The 23,210-nt window shown below is 39.0% G+C and overlaps 1 protein-coding gene across 2 annotated transcripts in view; it reads right to left on the bottom strand.

Annotated features, from left to right (window-relative positions):
- The window catches only part of CUL3 (cullin 3), a 108,159-nt gene that overhangs the window by 64,441 nt on the left and 20,508 nt on the right, over window positions 1–23,210 (bottom strand). Inside the window, exon 2 of one of the 2 annotated variants that reach the window (XM_055398892.2) lies at window positions 12,542–12,739. In XM_055398892.2, coding sequence (XP_055254867.2) covers window positions 12,542–12,739 — 198 coding nt within the window. Of the gene's footprint in view, window positions 1–11,263; window positions 11,365–12,541; window positions 12,740–23,210 lie in introns of those variants that run through there. The other variant, XM_055398893.2, reaches the window with a different exon arrangement.

Genomic DNA, 23,210 nt, shown 5'->3' with positions numbered 1-23,210 from the left:
TCTGATAGCTCAACCAGTAAAGAATCTGTCTGTGATGCTGGCGACACAGGAGACATGGGTTCAATCCCTGGATCAGAAAGACTCCCTTGAAGAAGGAATGACAACCCACTCCAGTATTCTTGCCTGGAGAACGCCATGGACAAAGGAGCTTGGCGGGTTACAGTCCTTGGAATCACAAAGAGTTGGACACAACTGAATGACTAACACACTTTTAAGGTTCCAATTCTAATTCTAGTTTTTCGGCTACTTGCACCGCATCTGAAGTTACTTCTTCCACCCTGTGAGCCCTTCAAAGTAATCCAAGGAATTAACTTCTTCCAAACTTGTGTCAATATTGGTATTTTGACCTCTTCCCACCTATCAGGAATGTTCATCAGAAACACGCTGAAGAGGGCTGCCATAATCCTTCAATCTGTAAAAAATGCAGTTATCTGCTAAGTGCAGTAAAGCAAAAGCACAATGAAACAAGGTGTGCCTGAGACTGACAGAGCCACTGGATACTCGCTAAGCACCTTTTTCTTGGCTCTAAATTCCAAAACATACTGCTTGTTTCACCTCATGAAACCAAGTATTTACAAAAATATGCAACATTTACCAGGATCAAAAATAGCATTTAAGTTCTCACAACAATTGAATTTTTCAGAGCCCTGCATATAAAATCTGGGAAGTTATCATTTTACAAATTTTACCAGTTATATAAATCCTGTTTTTCTTAAAAACAGGCTACCCTGGTGGCTCAGTAGGTTAAGAATTCGCCTGCAATGCAGGAATCACAGGATACGCAGGTTCGATCCCTGGGTCGGGAATATTCCCTGGAGAAGGAAATGGAAACCCACTCCAGTATTCTTGCCTGGAGAATTCCATGGACAGAGGAGCCTGGTGGGCTATGGTCCAAAGGGTCACAGTTGGACACAACTAAGTAAGCAGGCAGGGATTTCCTAAAAACGTCATTAAAAAATAATTCCTGAAGATCTCAAAATATGAAGTGATGTGATATAAATCTATCAATAAATGTGGCTTAATATGTAAGTGAATCTCAACAGAAGCCAAGCCATGAAGTGTAGAAGGTATCTCTCCTAATCTGACGCATCCTTTGAAAAAACGCTCCACAGCTCTTCCCCTTATGCAAAGATTCTTGATTTAAAAGATTACATAGTAAATAAAGGCAGCACAGGAACACAGATGCTAAAAAGCCCATCTGCTTGATTCAAATCATAGACCCAACATTAGGTAGATGTGTGACCCTGAGCGACGTCATTTATGTGAAAGTGACAGAGTGTGTTATTCTCTCAGTCATGTTCAACTCTTTGCGACCCCAAGGACTGTAGCCAGCCAGGCTCCTCTGTCCATGGGATTCTCCAGGACAGAATACTGGAACGGGTACCTGTTCCCTTCTCCAGGAGATCTTTCCAACCCAAGAATCAAACCCAGGTCTCCTGCACTGCAGGCGGATTCTTTACCGAGCCACCAGGGAAGCCCAAGAATACTGCAGTGTATAGCCCATCCCTTCTCCAGCGGATCTTCCCGACCCAGGAATCAAACTGGGGTTTCCTACATTGCAGGTTGATCCTTTACCAACTGAACTACCAGGGAAGCCTTCATTTGTGTGTCGGTTTTTATAAAATAGCACTTACTTCAAGGATTTATCATGTGGATAAAATGAGTCAACATGCACAAAATACAAGTCACTCAGTCATGTCCGACTCTTTGTGACCCCCATGGACTGTAGCCTACCAGGCTCCTCCGTCCGTGGGATTCTCCAGGCAAAAGTACTGGATTGGGTTGCTGTTTCCTTCTCCAGGAGATCTTTCCAACCCAGGGATCAAACCCGAGTCTCCTGCATTGCAGGCAGACGCTTTACCATCTGAGCCACCAGAGAAGCTCAGAACAGTGCCTAGCCCACATTAAATATTACATAAGCATTTGCTTTCATTGAAATATTACTTGTGTTACATTATTTATAAAATTATTTGAATCTTGCTACTGAGTGTCCTCTGCACAGAATAGAATCATGGTCAATATTCTCATCATCACATTCATCATCTGTAAGCTTGACCCACTGAATCATAATCTGCATTTTAACAACATGCTCAGAAAATTTTCTGAAACAACACAAACACACATACATATATATTCACATATTTTATACACTACTGATTTTCAACTCTCAATTACTGCTTTCTTTCCTTTCTTTTAAAGAACAAAATCTCTCCATAACTAGAAGGAAATACTTTACTTCATATTTTGACGAGTTCATAATGCAGCCAACCTCCATTAAATCTGATGAATAGATGTAGCTGATTCATAATACATATAACAACCTTAAGACTTTTGTATTTCAAAGCAAACTTCTACTAAAGGTTGCTGTTGTTTAGTCAACCAATCGTGTCCAACTCTTTGCAACCCCATAGTCTGCAGTATGCCAGGCCTCCCTGTCCCTCACTATCTCCGAGTTTGCCCAAGTTCATGTCCATTGCATCAGTGATGCCTTCCAGCCATTTCACCCTCTGATGCCCTCTTCTCCTACCCTCACTCTTTCCCAGCATCAGGGACTTTTCCAATGAGCCAGCTGCTTGCATCAGATGACCAAAATAGTGGAGCTTCAGTTTTAGTGTCAATTCTTTCAACAAGTATTCAGGGTTGATTTCCCTTAAGATTGACTGGTTTGGTCTTGCTGTCCAAGGCACTTTTCAGGAGTCTTCTCCAGCACCACAGTTCAAAGGCATCAATTCTTTGGCGTTCTGTCTTCTTTACAGTCCAGCTCTCACAACAACATGTGACCACTGGGAAGACCACAGCCTTGACTATATGGACCTATGGCAGCAGAGTAATGCCTCTGCTTTTCAATACACTGTCTAGCAGGCTTGTCCTACTAAAGATTAGGAGAATTAATTTTAACTTTTGTAGATACTTTAAGAATTCACTAATGACAAGAGATTCCTGAATGGAATAAAATGCACTGCCCTTTTGATATTTTCTAGATTCACAGTACTGTTCTCATTATCTTCACTTATTTTTAGAATAAAGGTTGGCCACCTTTATCAGAGGATTCATACCAGTATCATCAAAAAACTAAAGACAGCCATTTCAGGGAAACTGTTTTTGTGACCACTGTCAAAAGATTCTTCTGTAAGTTTACTAATGTATACATGGTTATTAGCATAAATTTAAGAATTTCACAAAGTGTCCAAAATGAAGGTCTTAATTTAAATGGATACATAAAATTTTTTCCCTGAGCTGACATTCTAATATTTAAAGATCAGTTTCAACAAGCAAGCAGGATGTTAGGAACCATGGGGAATATAAAATGCACTCACTTAACAATCTCTACAAAGGAAGGTAAAAGGGAGGAGCCTAATATTAGCATTCATATGACCTCAGTACAAAGTAGAATTCAATGAATAGTACTGAAGAAGTCAAAGCAGGGGCACATGATGCCTATTAGGACAACAGGTTTTCATAGTTTCATAAAGAAAATCTGCTCCATGTTAAAGAAGATTAAAAAAAACACCTAAATTTGAGATTAAAAAAAAATACATTCTTACTTCAAAAACATTCTTCTTAAAAACTTTAAAAAAATTACACTTGGAAAACCGAGATTTAAGGATGAAGTCATGCCCTGAAAAATGGTAGCTTTTTACCTAATGGATGGAAAGGAAAACAAAGAACAATGCAGTATATCACAGAAGGACAATATGAATATCATTTGTCAAGTACTTCATTCCCAATGTTTAAGACAGTAAGAAATACATTAAAAGCACCAGTACATTACAGCATTAATACCATGGTTCAACTCTGAACAACCGGGACACTGACAAAATAAATAGTAAAACATATACAAAGTATGGCAATACAGCAACTACTCTCTCCTAGGTATCATGAAGAGAAAATCACAGTTCTACACAATCTAGAGTTCCCAGCAAACTGACGACTCCAGACTCAAGAAATCAAAGGTAGTCAGCCTCAAACTAAACTGCACTTTAAAATGGTGAAACACTGCTTTATAGTAGTTAAGATTCAGTAATGAACTTGGGTAGGCAGAAGTATTACTTCATATACAGAAGACAAAACAGATCTCGGCAGTTCATAAACCATAATGGCTTCCATTTGACTACTAGTGTTCTTAGAGATTCATTTCAATAGACAATTATTGATGCCAACTATATGGAGAGCAGAAGATACAAAGATGAATGAAACAGGCCCTAGTTTAATAAATTTTAAAACAACATCACTAGAAAACACAATCAAGACTATGAGCACTGCTCTAACAGAACTTATAGTCTACTCCACAATTTAAGTAGGAATAGCTGGTGTTTAACATGGGTGAACTTACTAAATAACACTCTAAACTTGGCTCTTCCCCAGCATTTCTCTTTCAATCCTTTTATAGTAGAAACTACTCAATTTCCTACCCTCCTCATATTCTGACTGCTATCTTTCTGACTCTCCAATAATCCCTACTCCTCACCCTATCCCTAATAATCTCGTCCTCTTTGAGGATCATCCTATTTATATTCAAGTCATTCTTTCAAATCCTATTCCTTAAGGATTTGTACACCTAGCTGAGAGCATTCCTCTTCTTTCTGACTCGTCAGTGTCATCCTAAGCGACTCTAACATTCAGTGGGTTCTTAGTTTCTTCCAACAACTTTAAATTTAAAAAAAGGACAAGATGGAACGAGAATGAAAGAAAAGTAGCAATGAAGGACTGAAAATCGAACTTCCATTAAACCTTTTACTCCATCTGCAAGGAGATCCAACCAGTCCATTCTAAAGGAGATCAATCCTGGGTGTTCATTGAAGGACTGATGCTAAAGCTGAAACTCCAATACTTTAGCCACCTCATGCGACGAGTTGACTCACTGGAAAAGACTCTGATGCTGGGAGAGATTGCGGGCAGGAGGAGAAGGGGACGACAGAGAATGAGATGGCTGGATGGCATCACCAACTCGATGGACATGAGTTTGAGTGAACTCCGGGAGTTGGTGATGGACAGGGAGGCCTGGCGTGCTGTGATTCATGGGGTCGCAAAGAGTCGGACACAACTGAGTGACTGAACTGAACTTTCCACTTCAGGCTTTTTGAAGATTAAAACCTAATAGCTCCTAGCACCCACAGAATAAAAGCCAAATCCCCTACAAAGTTAGGCCAGCTAACTTTATCATTCTCATTTCCTACAAATCCAAGTGAAGTCCTTTATGTTCCCTTTAAACTTATACTGGTCCACCATACTATGCTCCTACCTACCTACCTTTTTATTTATTCATGCCATTTTCCTTACTGAGATTATCTTCTGCCTATGTTTACATGATGAATCATCTATAATACTTTAAGGCTCATCAAACATGACCTCCTCTTTCTACTTTGCCCTGAATTCTTCAGGCAAAATAATTCTCCTTCAAATCTGATTACCTCACTAAAACTGGGAGGTGAGGTTTCCAGGTGATAGGCACTGTGTCTTAATTCTTTTCTGGTGGGTAAGACACAGGAGAGACTCAGTATCTGTGGAACCTCTGAACTGAATCTGTCTTTGCTAATGAAAATCTTATTCCCTAGTGTTTCTATCAATGTCCTTTTTAATTCACTGCACTCTATTTACGATATATTTTGTGCATACAATGCTATTTAAAAGGTGCCTCTACATCCATTTATATTTGCCTAGAAAGAAAGGAAAAGCACTAGAAGAACTTTATTATAAAAGCTAAGACTACTTAAGTGGCCTACAAAACAGTTTAGAACTTACCATAAAATTACCAACTTCATTCCCTCAGGCAATTAGTACCACTACATAAACATTTAAATTTACCTATGAATAAACACAGTATTTAAAACTCCAGTTCTTCCCATTCTCCCTCTAAAGGTGAGGAGAAACATTAATAAACTGAGCAAGTAGTTTACATAGAAACATCATTTTCAGCAAAGGTGACCATGAGTGAGTGAGTGAGTGAGTGAAGTCACTCAGTCGTGTCCCGACTCTCTGCGACCCTGTGGACTGTAGCTCACCAGGCTCCTCTATCCATGGGATTCTCCAGCCAAGAATACTGGAGTGGGTTGCCATTTCCTTCTCCAGGGGATCTTCACGACCCAGGGATTGAACCCGGGTCTCCCACATTGCGGGCAGATGCCTTAACCTCTGAGCCACGAGAGAAGCCCAAAGGTGACCATACATACAATATAAAAACAGTAGCATGTTATTCTACAAAGAGAATTTACACAAACACACAAAATCAACAAGAAGCCACTTAAAAATTGAAATCATTATCCTTCAAAGCATCATTTTTCCTACCTGGAAAACAGAGTGCTTAGAACTGATTAGGATTACAAGGCACAGATTCAAGTATGTAAGTCTGTAACCTAAGTTTCAGAAAGATGGAGATCTTTGATTTAACACAAATGCACAGCCCAATGCCTGGCATTAACAGGTCCTCAATAGGCAGTTTTCTGAATGAATGAAAAGTGAGGAGCATGAAACTCCTCTTACTCTGTCTTCCTCACACTGATTCCATCAAAGTAAGACATTACTTGAAGAACAAGATAGGACGACTTTGAAACCACTGGAATAAACATTCCTTTTAGCAATAATAAACTTTCTAGTAGTTGAAAAGTCAACATCTTTTCTGTTCAGCTATTTTCGTAAAAGAACAAACTTTTAAAGTACAGAAATTAGCTTTTATAAACTCACTTATGAGGTTGTTTTATTATTATTACTATAAAGTAGAAATCTGGGGGGAAAAGAGTGAAATTAACCTTAAGGCAAATCTAAGAAACTTGTTAATCATAACAAGGTTGGGATAATAAAGTTTTTTCTATATTAAAACCAGAGAGTTTCTCCTGACCTTAAGACACAATTAAAAAAGGAAAAACTTCTAGTCTAAACATGTATTATGGCACATGAAAGGACAACAGTAAACTCAAAAACTATCATTTTCCTAAGTAACCCAAAATTATCAAGGTACATAATCATGATATAAATTTAATGCTTATTCAGGCTAACAAAACTAATCCCAATCATTTTATACATTAATAATCTTAAGTCCAGAAAAATCTAGTAATTTATTCAAGATTTAGTGGCAGAATCAGGCCTAATGTCTCATTCTCCCTACTTTCTCTCCAGTACTTTTTTCACTGCATCTACTTCTAAACTATTTATTATTAAACTCCTATTATTATATCTATTATTATTTATTATTATGGAGTTCTTACCACTGTATAGAAGAAAAGCTAAATCCTCTGTAGAGACTTTTTATGAAGTCTGAATCTCAAATAGGAATCTTCTAAAAGGACATGACTCAAAAAAAAAACAAAAACAAACAAAACACTTTAAATATCTAACAGTTTCATCAGCTATACCTCAATAAAGCTGAAAAATAAAATAAAATCAAAAACATAGAAAAAATGGCTCCATCCTAACGTATCCTGCCCAAAAGTAACAGAACATTTACTTGTTTATCTGTTCCATGAATGCAGAAATCAGATGCATTCTATTTAGTATTTCTTACACCCAAGCCAGTCCAGCAAATAATACTTTTGAATGTTAAATTTGGGGATGATTAATTTTGTAAAACTATCCTTGTAAGAATACTTTTGAGGCTTTTACAAAATGACCTATAATTTAAAAATCCTTAAAACTTAAAAGTAGCATAACCTTTTTTTCTCCAATATAATCAGGCCTTTAAAGGTATTTGAGTTAGAAAAAAAAATAGTCCTTGAGAATTCTGAAATGTTTTCATATTAATGACAAGACAGAGAAGGCCACAGCACACAGTAGGTTTTGTTTTTGTGGTCTTGAGAAATTTACTGAATTCCTTTGGGTCTCAGTTTCTTGGGGAAATATTCTTCTACAGATAGAAAGAACATACTAGCAAGAAAGAAACAGCACTTAACTTCTACGCCTGCTTCAATGTGGCAAACTTATTTCTTCAACATGAAAAGATAGTCCTGGCTTCTATACCACAGCACTAAAAGGTTCACTTCAATGGAAAATAATTTTGCTTTAAAAAATACATCATTAGCTAGGCAGTTCAGCTAACTGCTCAAAGCATACTGAACAAAAAGCTGTAGGAATGCTTCCAGAACCATAAAAAGGGATATATTCTGTGAAACTGAAGACATATAACTTTGATACCACAGAACCCTAAACCATTCTCTTACCTTCCAGGCAGAAGGTGCAATGTAGAAACAGGCACTATTGATTTACATGCAAACTGTCTCTCTGCACATTGTATCAGTAACATCCCTAAGTCCTATTTCGTAGAACAAATGGACTTCCTACATCAGAGAACAAACATTTTACGCTACTGTATGACGGCTCTGTTAGTTAAGACTTCTTGTAACAGTGTCCCCCTCAGACAGTACTGCATTCGTATGATTTTTTAAAGTATCTTATAAAATCAAACTAAAAATGAAATAAAATCAACAGGAAACAGAAAAATGAAAGCTTAGATACCAGCAGAGATTCAAAAACTTAATTCAAGTGAAACAAAGAAATCATCAGATATGCTGATACTGGCACATTTCCTAGTCAGAAATTAACTAGCTTAAGGTGGTCAAATGAGTATTTGTGAAAGAAAAAAAAAAATTAAAGAACATCTTCAGATGCTGCTATTTCATTAATACTTACAGGAGAAATAAAAGTTCAGCATATTCACTTTTTAATTCTTTAGCATAATCAACTTGAATACATGTTCTGTTGAATATACTGTAGAGAACTGGCCATATTTTGAAATAAGTTAATCTTAGATACGGGACCACTTTAAGAGACTATACTAAAGCTCTTAACAATTACCACAGAGTTATTGTTCACATGACTCCAATTTCTACCCAACCATGTTTCAGAGTCCAAAAATCTGTCACATTAACACTGACCTCTCACTCTGACCTTCCCTTCTCTCCTCACTTTTTGAATCAAAGCACATAAACATAGAGGTTTTTTCCTGCATCTGTGCCCAAGCTGCAAAGCACTTCTTAAAAAAAAAAAAAGGAAAAAAGAAAAATCAAACATTCAGGCCAACTCCCACAGAGATATCTTTTCCCTCACTTGCCAATTCCTTGGTATATTCCCCACAGGAGCTACTCCAAGCCTCTTCATCTCACTTTCAGAAGATACACTGCTTAATTATTAGATTTGCGGTAGTTTTAGAACTAAAGCATCTCAAAGATACTCCTGCCAACACCTTGATTTTAACCATAAATAAACCAAGAAGTAAAATTTAAAGGTCTACAGTTTTATAAACACTGAGGCAATTTTCATGAAACTCCACATGCACCCTCAATTTCAGCATATTTACTGCATCTTCATTCATTCATTATGTCTCAGGAGCAGATTTTATAGCAAAGTTAGGGATTCAGCCTGAAGCCACACTGCTTGAATACTGTTTCAGCTAGGACACTTGCTAACTGTGAAAGTGAAGTGTTAGTCGCTCAGTCGTGTACATCTCTTAGCAACCCTATGGGCTGTATAACCTGCCAGGTTCCTCTTTCCATGGAATTCTCCAGGCAAGAATACTGGAGTGGGCTGCCAATCCCTTCTCCAGAGGATCTTCCTGACCCAGGGATCAAACATGGGTCTCCTCTACTGCAGGTGGATTCTTTAGCATCTGAGCTACCAGGAAGTCCCTAACTTCGTGTATTTGGACAAATAACCAACACTGTGTTCCTGGGTTTCTTCGTAATGATAGTAGTATCTGGCTCCTTGGGTTGTGACCATTAACTAAGTGAACACATCCAAAAGCACTAAAAGTGGACCCACCACATAGTAAATGCTAAAGAAGACTTAGCTGGGATCATTATTATCATGCCCTGTGAGAATCTGCTCCCCTCTACCTTTACTTCTCCACTGTTCCATTTCACATTCCCTTCATATCCAAAACTTCAGCTGCTCCAAACTTCTCTTCTACAGCTTTAAACAAACCTCTCCCACTCTACTTTTTTCTCTTTTTGATGCCAAGATTCTTAAATTAGTCTTCATTTCTCACACCTATTTACCATAGTTTGCTTTTGAAAATTCATTCCTTGGCTCTGGGATTTTTGTTTTTGAACTCCCAACACGTATTCCTTAGTGCAGGCTACCAAATGTCAGATCTCACTCTCCAGTTCTGAGTTCCTGCCAAGCTGCAAACCCACCATATCTCTACTTGGACATCTTATTACAATCTCTCACACAAATTTCCTCACATGTGAAATGGTTTCTAAGCTGACTTCTAACTATAAAAGTTTCCAGTATTAACATAAAACAATATTTGTCATCTCCTCTACCCATTCCAATTTTCCACCAAAGTTCACAATAATTCTTTTGGTAGCACCGTAATTCTCTCCCAGTAACTAAATTTTATCTTGTCTTATTTCAGAATTTTTGACATCACATTTTTAGACTATCATCTTAATTAGCTTTTTCCAGGTCTTCCTCTGTTTCTAGCACACACATTCCATCAATTTTACTTTATATCGCTCTCATCTTAATCCTAAAATATTCTGTCATATTTTCATCCACTTAAAAACCTCCAATAAACCTCCACTGTAAAGTCCAAATTCCTTAGTGTGGCATTCAAGTTTTTCTCCAATCTATTCCCAAATCAACTCTGCAACACTCCACTCCACTAATCCCCATAAATTGTTACACACCTCAATCCAACTCTACTTACCACCAAGTTTATTTCTGTATAATCATGAGACCTCTGACATCCTGGGAACACCTTCTGCATCGTTCACTTATATCCGAAATTTTTCATGGTTCAGTTCAATTTCATCCTTTCCTATGAAATCTTAGAGTCCAGGGTGATATCTCCCTCATTTGAATAACTAAGCCATTTATTGCCTATACAATTCATTTGCCCTTTAATTATGCAATGCTGCACACTGTTATCTAAGTGTGTATATCATCTCTCACATCAGAATAAAAACAAAAACAAACCTGGAAAGGGACAGCATTGTATCGCTTTGCATCTACTACATTTTCTTAGAAAGTTGTACACAGTTAGGCACTTAACAACAACAAAAAAACCTACTGAATGAAGAACTTAATCACCTTGCTTCATGAGACACTTAGCTACCTGCTCATGTAATCCCATTTAAGAGAAAAGAATTACAGAAGAGGAGAAATATAAAGTGATTATTTTGTAACCATTGTAGAAATAATGATTCATGCAAGAATCATCAATGGATGCTAAAACCGTCACATGAAATGTTTCTTGGGGAACAGGATATTTACACAGTCTCAAAATATATCTGAACAAATTACTTATGAATTACAAAGGGAAAAAAGGTACCTTCACAGTGGAGAAATCTGGCGGACACCAAGTGATCAAAGTTAACATCACCAATAATGGGATAAACTGACATCATGTGCCTCCTGATGTGATGCACTGAGGACACAACATCACTTATGTATAATTCCTGCCAAAAATGCATAACCTGAAACTAGTCATGAGGAAACAATCAGACAAACCAAAAACTGAGGGACAATCTACAAAACAACTGACCTATACTCTCAAAAATGTCAACGTGCTGAAAGACACAAGCAGGCTGAGGAATTGAGTGAGTGATCCTGGACTAAGATCCTGGATCAGAAAACATACTGCTATAAAGGACATCACTGCCACAAAGGACAACTGTGAATCTGAATGCGGATCATATCAGATAACAGTTTTATATTCATGTTAAACTGCCTGATTTTGAATATTGTTCTTTGGTTAAGTGAGAGAATTTCCTTATTCTTAGGAGAAATATTCCAAAGCATTTGAGTGTAAACAAATCTAAAACTAATTCTCTGTCTGTTAATAATAATAATACCAATAATAGTAATAACAAATACCAATAGAAGATTGGCTAAAATGTGGCAAAATGTTGACAACTGGTAAATCTACAATATAAAGAAATCATTGTACTATTGATGCAACTTTTCCATTTTTTTCAAAACAAAATTTAAAAAACAAATACCCTAATACCACGCAAAAACTCTTCAGTTTTTATTTATCTGTGGTATTTTACATCTTATCTGACAATCTTAAAGCAGGACATACTTGTAGTGAAAGAGTCTGCTTTATAAAAAACATTTGTTCCAAAAAAACAAATACATCTTTTTGGAACCAAAGAACCATTTTATAATGTTAATAGTCCAACACTAATTAATCTTAAAAAATTCCTATTCGTTGTAATAAAACTCAGTTAAAATGAATAAGGCCTATTTCATCCGGTAAAAAGTCTTAGACAACATTTTTTAAACAATGTAGTCATCTTATTTTCAAATATACAAAGAAGACAAAGCTAAAATGGGCAGATAAGCATTTTAAAGAAAATGATGATCTATAATTAACTTATTCATAAACAACCATATGCATATTAAATTTATTTCTGAAATTATATTTATCAAAGATCACAAATTCCACCTTCCCTCACTTATTAAAAATTCTAGTTTAGCTGAATATAAGTTTTTAAGTGAGGTTTTACAACACAGCTACTATTATTTCTATAGGCTTCCTGGAACCTTTAAAAATAATACTTCTGGGTTCAATACAGTTAGCAACAGTCCTTTAAAAGTTGGATACCTTATTTATGAGATGTTCGGTAACAACTTCTCTTAGTCCAGTGTAGAGCTTTTCTCCATGTTTATGCAAAACCATTGTATATGCATTTCTATAGAGCTCCTCAAAACTAAGACCACTGTTATTCTTACGCTGGATTTCTTGAATTGCATTTTTCAGAAGGTCCCAAATGCTGTTTACATATTTTTCATCCATGGTCATCTGTAATATGCAAAAGAGAGAAAGAGACAAAAAAAGAAAAAACCAATAGTTGAAAATCTTTCTGTATTTGTCCATATAGTAAATATTTTATTATACGATTATGATTACATATCTCCATGACTTACAAGGATGCTAACAATCTATTTTAACAGAAATAATGGGATACATTTAAAATAGTTTTTAGAGCTGAAAGAAGCGATTTTAAAATATCATTTTAAGACCTCCCTTCTATTCTATTTGCTCCTAATTTGCCAGCCTGCTTACTGATTCTTACTCATCACCACAACCTCCAACTCTTGTCAGAACCTCTTATCTATCCAAACTCAGTTTTCAGGTGAAGTTAACTCATCCAGTCTCCTGGCTTTAAGTCAACCTCAAAATTTATATATCATGTTTGGAGCCACCCTCTCCCACCAACCACTTAATACTAACTCAATATTTTCACTTGAAAATCTACTAAGCATCTCAATCACATCTAGAACAAAATGGCTAATCTTTTCTACTAAGTTGGCATCCCTACAGTCTTCTCCAGCTGAGAAGACAGCCACTCCATCTGTCCTGGTGCTAAGGCCAAAAAGTCTGCAATCAGTCCTCTTTAGTGTATAACCTCACTACTAATCCAAGAGGAAATTCTACTGTCTCTATCTTCAGTCTTCAAGATGGCGGAGTAAAAGGATGTGCACTAATCTTCTCCTGCAAGAACTCCAAAATTGCAACTTGCTGAAGAACAACCATCGACAGGAGAATGTTGAATCCCACAAAAAAAAAAGATACCCCACATCCAAGGGCAAAGGAAAAGCGCCAACAAGAAAGTAGGAGGAGCAAAATCAGATTTAGAATCAAACCCCATACCTGCCAGAGACGCTCAGAGGGCTCAAACAAAACCTCGGGTGCATTAGGACCCAGAGACCCCTCCCGAGACCAAGCCAGACCTGCCTCTGAGTGTTTGAGTGTCTTCTGAGGAGGTACGGGTCAGCAGTGGCCTGCCACAGGGATACAGGCTCTGGTTGCAGCAGACCTGGGTCATGCAGCGTGTGATGTTATGCCCTCTTGGAGGAGGGCATCATTAGCCCCACGACAGAGTCGCAGAGTAGACGACCCACAAACTGCAGGACAATTATACCAAAGAAATTCTAGCAATGTTAAGGAAGTTCTAGGACCCACAATAGACTCCCTAATCTGGGGATCCGGCTAAGGGACTGAGAATGCGCAGGGAATTTGACTTTAGAGGCCAGTGGGATTTGATTACAGAACTTCTAAAGGACTAGGGAAACAGACTACTGGAAGGCACAAACAAAACTGTGCAGGCCAGGAGAAAGAAGCAGTGTCCCCACCAAAGACTGAGTCAGAATTGCCTGTGAGAGTCCAGGAGTCTCCGGTGGAAGCGTGGGTCAACAGTGGACTGCTGCAGAGTCAGGGACACTGAATGCAACAGTGCACACACAAGTCCTTTTGAAGGAGGTCACCAAGACTGTAACTGCCCCTACCATACTTCGGCCTCAGGACAGCCTCGCCCATCAACAGACAATTGGATTAAAGATTTACTGAGCACAGCCCCTCACGTCAAACAACACCTTCCCCCACAGTCAGTCTCTCTCAACAGGAAGCTCCCACAAGCCTCTTATCCTTATCCGTCAGAGGGCAGACAGAATGAACACCACAATCACAAAAAAATAACCAAACTGATCACATGGACCACAGCCTTGTCTAATTCAATGAAACTATGAGCCATGCCGTGTAAGGCCACCCAAGACAGACGGGTCATAATGGAGAGTTCTGACAAAACGTGGTTCGCTGGAGAAGGGAAAGGCAAACCACTTCAGCAGTCTTGCCTTGAGAACCCCATGAACAGTATGAAAAGGCAAAAAGATGGGACACTGAAAGATGAACTCCCCAGGTCGATAGGTGCCCAATATGCTACTGGAGATCAGTGGAGAAATAACTCCAGAAAGAATGACAGGACAGAGCCAAAATGGAAACAATGCCCAGTTGTGGATGCAACTGGTGATGGAAGTAAAGTTCCATGCTGTAAAGAACAGTAAAAAAAAAAAAAAGAACAATATAGCATAGGAACCTGGAATGTTAGATCCATGACTCAAGGTAAACTGGAAGCGGTCAAACAGGAGATGGCAAGAGTAAACATCTACATTTTAGGAATCAGTGACTAAAATGGACTGGAATGGGTGAATTTAATTCAAATGACCATTGTATCTACTACTGTGGGCAAGAATCCCTTAGAAGAAATGAAGCAACCCTCATGATCAACCAAAGAGGCCGAAATGCAGTACTTGGATAAAATCTCAAAAACGACACAATGATCTCATGTTTCCAAGGCAAACCATTCAATCTCACAGTAATCCAAGTCTATGTCCCAACCAGTAATGCTGAACAAGCTGAAGTTGAAAGGTTCTATGAAGACCTACAAGACCTTCTAGAACTAACATCAAAAGATGTTCTCTTCATCATAGGGGACTGGAATGCAAAAGTAAGAAGTCAAGAGTTACATGGAGTAACAGGCAAGTTTGGCCTCAAGAGTAAAAAATAAAGCAGGGCAAAGGCTAACGGAGTTTTACCAGAATGTACTGGTCATAGCAAACACCCTCTTCTAACAACACAAGCGATGACCCTACACATGGACATCACAAGATGATCAAGACAAAATGAGACTGATTATATTCTTTGTAGCCAAAGATGGAGAAGCTTTATACAGTCAGCAAAAATAAGATCGGTAGCTGACTGTGGCTCACATCATGAACTCCTTATTGCCAGATTCAGACTTAAATTGAAGAAAGTAGGGAAAAAACCACAAAACCATTCAGGTATGACCTAAATCAAATCCCTTACGATTATACAGTGGAAGTGACAAATGAATTCAAGGGATTAAATCTAATAAGAGTGCCTGAAGAACTATGGATGGAGGTTCATGACACTGTATAGGAAGGAAGCAGTGATCAAGACTACCCCCAAGAAAAAGAAAGGCAAAATGGTTGTCTGAGGAGGCCTTACAAATAGCCAAGACAAGAAGCAAAAGGCAAGGAGAAAAGGAAAGATATATATACCTATCTAAATGCAGAGTTTGAAAAAACAGCAAGGAGAGAGAAGAAAGCCTTCCTCAGTGATCAATGTAAAGAAATGGAGAAAAACAACAGAATGGGAAAGAGTAGAGATCTCTTCAAGAAAATTCAGATACCAAGAAAACATTTCATGCAAAGATGGGCTCAATAAAGGACAGAAACAGTATGGACCTAACAGAAGTAGAAGATATTAAGAAGAGATGGCAAGAATACACAGAAGAACTATACAAAAAAGATTTTCATGGCCCAGATAACCACGATGGTGTGATCACTCACCTAGAGCCAGACATCCTGAAGTGCCAAGCAAGTGGGCCTTAGGAGGCATCGCTACAAACAAAGCTGGTGGAGGTGATGGAATTCCAGTTGAGCTCTTTCAAATCCTAAAAGGTGATGCTGTGAAAATGCTGCACTCAATATGCCAGCAAATTTTGAAAACTCAGCAGTGTCCCTTGTGGCTCAGACATGGTAAAGCATCTACCTGCAATGCAGGAGACCTGGGTTCCATCCCTGGGTCAGGAAGATCCCCTGGAGAAGGAAATGGCAACCCACTCCAGTACTCTTGCCAAGAAAATTCCATGGATGGAGGAGTCTGGTGGGCTACAGTCCATGGAGTCCCAAAGAGTCAGACATGACTGAGTGACTTCACAGCAGTGGCCACAGGACTGGAAAAGGTCAGTTTTCATTCCAATCCCAAAGAAAGGCAATGCCAAATAATGTTCAAACTACCGCACAATTGCACTTATCTCACACGCTAGCAAAGTAATACTCAAAATTCTCCGAGAGACTTGAACAGTACGTAAACCAAGACCTTCCAGATGTTCAGGCTGGATTCAGAAAAGGCAGAGGAACCAGAGATCAAGTTGCCAATATCCGTTATATCATCGTAAAAGCAAGAAAGTTCTAGAAAAACATCTACTTCTGGTTTAATAACTACACCAAAGTCTTTGACTGTGTGGATCACAATGAACTGTGGAAAATTCTGAAAGAGATGGGAATACCAGACCACCTAATCTGCCGCCTGAAAAACCTGTATCCAAGTCAAGAAGCAACGAGAAGAACCAGATATGAACAACTGACTGGTTCCAAACTGGAAAAGGGGTATGTCAAGTCCGTATACTGTCACCCTGTTTCCTGTTTTTTCAACCTTTATGCAGGGTACATCACGCAAAATGCCAGCTGGATGAAGCTCAAGCTGGAATCAAGATTGCCGGAGAAGTATCAATAATCTCAGATATGCAAATGACACCGCCTTATGGCAGAAAGTGAAGAGGAACTAAAGAGTTTCTTGATGAAAGTGAAAGAGGAGAATGAAAAAGTTGGCTTAAAACTCAACATTCAAAAAACTAAGACCATGGCATCTGGTCCCATCACTTTGTGGCAAATAGATGGGGAAACAGTAACAGACTTTATTTTCTTGGGTTCCAAAATTACTGCAGATGGTGACTGCAGCCATGAAATTAAAAGACACTTGCTCCTTGGAAGAAAAGCTATGACAAATCTAGACAGCATATTAAAAAGCAGAGACATTACTTTGCCAACAAAGGTCCATCTAGTCAAAGCTATGGTTTTTCCAGTAGTCATATATGGATGTGAGAGTTGGACCATAAAGAAAGCTGAGTGCCGAAGAATTGATCCTTTTGAACTGTGGTGCTGGAGAAAACTCTTAACAGTCCCTTGAACTGCCAAGGAGATCAAATAGTCCATTCTAAAGGAAATCAGTCCTGAATAATCATTGGAAGGAATGATGCTGAAGCTCCAATGCTTTGGCCACCTGATGCGAAAAAATGCCTCATTGGAAAAGACCCTGATGCTGGGAAAAACTGAAGGCAGGAGGAGAAGGGGATGAAAGAGGATGAGATGGTCGGATGGCATTACCAACTTCATGGACATGAGTTTGAGCAAGCTCTGCAAGTTGATGATGGACAGGGAGGCCTGGCATGCTGCAGTGTGTGGTATCACAAAGAGTCGGACACAACTGAGCAACTGAACTGATCTTCCGAATGCACCCAAAATTAAGTCCTCACTTCTTCCCCTGTTACTAGCCTAGTCCAAACCACCCTTATCTCTCAGATTACAATAGTCTCCTAATTGGTCTGTTTCTGCTCTTGGCCCACTATCATAAATCCATCAGAGTGACCCTTCTGAAAACAAGCCAAATCATGTCACTTGGTTGCTCACTACCCTTGGTGGGTGACTTCTCTTAAAGTCAGAGTCCTAAACACTATCCTACAAATTCTTATTCAACCTGATCTCTGTGACTTCATTCATTAATCTCTGTGACTTCATCAATCCTTCCTCCTTGCTCTCTCTGTTCCAACCCTACCAGCCTCCTTGTTATTCCTTGGAACATGATAAACAAGTTCAAGGTGGTTTTTGCTATTCTGTCTGGAAATGGTCTTCCCTCAGATATCTGTGTGGCTCATCCCCTTATCAAACACAAACACTGCTCAACCTTTAATGAAGTCACCTTAAAAGGAAGTTTTAACTATCTACTCTATTTAAAGCAGCAGCCGCCTCCTACTTTCTGTTGTTGTCTCCCACAACAACATGCAACCCCGTGGACTGCAGTCCATCATGCTCCTCTGTCATGGGACTTCCCAGGCAAGAATACTGGAGTGGGTTGCCATTTCCTCCTCCAGGGGATCCTTCCTGACCCAGGGATGGAACCTGTGTCTCCTGCATTGATTGGCAGGCAGATTCTTTACCATTGAGCCATCAGGGAGGCCCCTCCCTCCTACTAGTGACCATCAAATTCCAACCTCACATTATCTCTTTTCCTGGTCTCTCTCTTCCCAGTCAAATATCAGTTCCAGGAAAGCAGGGATTTTCCTCACTACTGAATAAACTCAGTATAAAATAATACCTGACATTTAACAAGCACTTGTTGATAAATTTTCTACTTATCTCTGACTAAGCAGCCCTTTTCATGCCACATAAAACCTACAAGTTCTCTGTTCACAACCAAGGAAACACTACATCAATTACTCATCTGACTCATGTCTACTTCTGACTTGAAATGGATAAGATACTGAACTAATAAAATCCTCTCCAAAGAGAGCTGGAAGAAAATTTAAGAGGTGATGGATATATTTATTGCATATATTGCGATCTCTTCACAAATGAAAACTTACCTCCAAGCTCATCAAGTTGCACACATTTAATATGTACAGCTTATCTCAATAAAGATTTTTTAAAAGACATAAAAAAAAAAAAGAAAAAGAATCCTCTTCAAGTCCTGTCCAAAGGGTATGAATATGAAAAGAGGAAGGAGTAGGTAGGTAAAACAGTTTTCTCAGTCAAACAAGTTCAACTCCCAGTCAAGAGGATTCTTAGGCAGATGACTCAAACTAAGTCTTATTCTAATCTTTTCTTGAGAGCTTAAAAATGAGCTCTTTAGAAAACAACAACTTTCTTGTTTCTCAAACCTTATTCAAATCCAGGTCTATCATAGACTTCTCTGAAACAGCCTTAAGAGACTTTACTGTTAAATCTAAACTACAACCTATTTTATCAGATACCCTTATACAGAGGATGCCATCCATGTAAAATATAAATAAGATGTGGCTTTTTACAACTTCGCACAAATAAAGGCCACAAGACAATGTGATAATGATGGCCTCAAACAGTCCATACACGTGCAACGTGGTTTTCTTAACAGTTTGCTGACGGTATATATAGAGGTTACAATAAAGCAGACTAAGACACCATTCCTGAGGTTTAATACTCAACATATAAAGAAGAATGTTCAAAACACTTTCAAATAAAGAGCAGTTACTGTGGACCAAAAATGCCAGAGATAATTATACTGCTAAATAAAAGCTCAGCAAAACCTTAAATGATCTTTTCAGGCTCTGTAACGAAGATCCCATGGAAGCTAAAAAAAAACCTGCAGGAGGGTCTCTACTCAGCATGAATTACTAAATTTTCTATTAGTAAGTAAAGCATTTTTAATATACTTTTAATATAAAATATAGAAGTTACAAAGATAAACTAAAATATAAACTAGTAAGTTTCAATTATTGTACAAATACTCTTAATTATAATAAAGAATCATTTCTCACATATATAAATTATTTTAAAATCCAAGATGCTATGTATATTTTCCTCAGTATTTGTGCATTACAGGTAGAGGTGAAGACACAGGACAAAATGTTTCTTCTCACAATTGCTGAAGCATGAAAACGCTCAAAGATGAAAATAGACCCAGAGAAGCTAAATGACTTACCCAAAAATCACAGAGCTGGAATCAGAATCCGTATTTTCAAATCTAGTCCAAACCACTGGACTCACCTCCCATCCCTCTGTGCTAACTGGGTAAAGCAGTATTATCAGTAATCACTGACAATCTTGGTAAACACAGTACAGTATATTATTAATAGTAAATAACACAGATTTTGCTGCCCACCATGCAGTGGAAACAGTGGCTGACTTTATCTTTCTGGGCTCCAAAATCAATGAAGATGGTGATTGCAGCCATGAAATTAAAAGACGCTTACTCCTTGGAAGGAAAGTTATGACCAACCTAGACAGCACATTAAAAAGCAGAGACATTACTTTGTCAACAAAGGTCCATCTAGTCAAAGCTATGGTTTTTCCAGTGGTCACATGTGGATGTGAGTCGGACTATAAAGAAAGCTGATCACCAAAAAATTGATGCTTCTGAACTGTGGTGTTGGAGAAGACTCTTGAGAGTCCCTTGGACTGCAAGGAGATCCAACCAGTCCACCCTAAAGGAGATCAATCCTGGTGTTCACTGGAAGCACTGATGTTGAAGCTGAAACTCCAATACTTTGGCCATCTGATGCAAAGAGCTGACTCATTTGAAAAGACCCTGATGCTGGGAAAGATTGAGGACAGGAGGAGAAGGGGACGACAGAGGATGAGATGGTTGGATGGCATCACCGACTCAATGGAGATAGGTTTGGGTGAACTCCAGGAGTTGGTGATGGACAGGGAAGCCTGGCGTGCTGAGGTTCATGGGGTCGCAAAGATTCGTCGGACACGACTGAGTGACTGAACTGAACTGATGCCTAGATTTGTCATGGCTTTGCTAAATGCATAAGCCACGCAACCTTGGGCAAAATTATTAACTCCTCTAAATCTTTATTAAGAGCTTTCCCCAGTGGCTCACTGGTAAGGAATCTGCCTGCCAATGCAGGACATGTGGGTTCGATCCCTGGGTTGGGAAGATTCCCTGGAGGAAGAAATGGCAATCCAGTATTACAGAATCCTTTAGACAGAGGAGCCTGATGGGCTACAGTACACGGGGCAGCAGAAGAGTTGAATATGACTGACTGACTAAATAACAACAAACCTTTATTTCCTCACTTTTTAATAACAACATCTCAAAAGACTATCAGGAGGATTAAATGCAAATGTTGGTAAATTCTGCCAGGCCAGGGCACAGTATAGCCAGCCCTCCATATCCATGGAACTCACAGATACAGAGCAGACTGTACTTCGGCATCTTATAAAAGGGACTAGAGCACCCTCAAGGGCTTCCCTGATAGCTCAGTTGGTAAAGAATCTGCCTGCAATGCAGGAGACCACAGTTTGATCCCTGGGTCAGGAAGATCCGCTGCAGAAGGGATAGGCTACCCATCCCAGTATTCTTGGGCTTCCCTGGTGGTTCAGCTGGTAAAGAATCCACCTGCAATGCAGGAGACCTGGGTTCAATCCCTGGGTTGGGAAGATTCCCTGGAGAAAGGAAAGGCTACCCACTCAACTATTTCAGCCTGGAGAATTCAATGGACTGTACAGTATAATCCATGGGGTTGAAAAGAGTCAGACACGATTGAGTGGCTTTCACTTCACTGAGCACCTGCAGATCCTGGTATCTGCAGGGGTCCTATAACCAGTCCCCCAAGGATACTGAGGGACCTCTGTATAATCCAGCTAACATGCTGACCATCAGCAACAGGATCTGTTGAACTCTCATCTATGGAAATCAAATGTCAGGGAAAAAACATAGTTTTTCAAGCTTAGCAAATAAACAGCTAAAACAAAAGTACCTTAAAAACACAACTGTGATTCTGAAGCTCAAGAAGGTAAAAGTCTGCCACTCTTTCCAGTGGGCTATAGTCCATGAGGTAGCAAAAAAGTCAGACACAACTTAAGGGACTGAACAAGAGCACAACTATGCTAAATGCAAGTCAATAAAATGTAGCCTTCTTTCAAAAACAGTATCACCTTACTTCATATCAACTATTCTTCCAGTGTCATTTACAAGATTTTAATCCCGAGAGCTCTGTCCTTGGTTCTTCTTCTACACTGGGTCCACATGCATTTCCATTCATTATAATGGTTACTACTACTACGAACACTTCCGGGATTCTAAAATGTACAAAGTTTTAGACAGGCAAGGGATTCTGGAGTCCCGTGAAACTGCATAGAGAATTTTGCAAAATTTTGTGTGTGCACTTCTTTTCTGGATGGTGGGTCAGTAGCTCTTACCAGATTTCTGAAGAAGTTTGGTCCGTATCTCAAAGAAGATAAATTAGTGGCTTACGTGTTAATTACTCCCAGATCTATACTGCCAGCCCAGCAGTAACCCCAAAGTCTAAACTATGGTATTCAACTACCTGCTGGACATGCCCAACAAAATCCTCCAGACACAAATTTATCACGTCCAAACTTTCCGGTAAACTCACTCTTCAAACCCACTCAGATCGTCTTTCTATATTCTCCAGCTCAGTAGTGGCCAACACAAACCACCTAGTTATACAAGCTGGAAGCATAAGCCTTAACTTTTCTTCTTTCCTCTCTCTCATCCAATCATCAAGGGCTATCAACATCAGGCTCAAGAGATTTCTCAAACATGCCTCCAATCTTTCATCCTGAATACTGCTGCACTAAAACTTTCTTCTAGATCACTGCAACAGTCTTCCAGGCATCATGAACTGAACTCTAATAACCTTTTAGAATCTATTTTCCTCAAAATCCACCCTTTAAAACAAAACACATGAGCATCATGGCCCTGTTCAAAACCCAGCTCCTATTAGCATGGGTCGCGGAAGGCAGTGGCCCTTTTAAAAAAAAGCCAACTCAACACTTGACGATCCAGTCTATGCCTACTTCTGTAACTTCATCTGTCACTCACTGCGACCTACCTACCTCCCTTCCACACACCACTCTCATGTCTTCTGCATATTCCCCTCTTTTGCCTCTTGTATGATACTTACATAGCTTCTGAACACAGTTCAAGTGTCACATCCTCCAAAAATCCCTCCCTGAAATCCTCAAGCAAAGATAACAACTCTTTCTCAACTTTTTCACAACACTCAGGTTATATCTATCACTACACTCAGACACTACTCCATGATTATCCATGTATGAATCTTTTTCCTCCATTAGACGAGGAGATACTTAAGGGACTGTACGTTTTTCTTCAGTGTCAC

This window comes from Moschus berezovskii, chromosome 2 (assembly GCF_049115385.1).
Source record: "Moschus berezovskii isolate FMDL1 chromosome 2, NW_MosBer_1.0, whole genome shotgun sequence".
In the NCBI taxonomy this organism is placed as follows: Eukaryota; Metazoa; Chordata; class Mammalia; order Artiodactyla; family Moschidae; genus Moschus; species Moschus berezovskii.
This window is presented reverse-complemented; position numbering and strand designations above follow the sequence as displayed.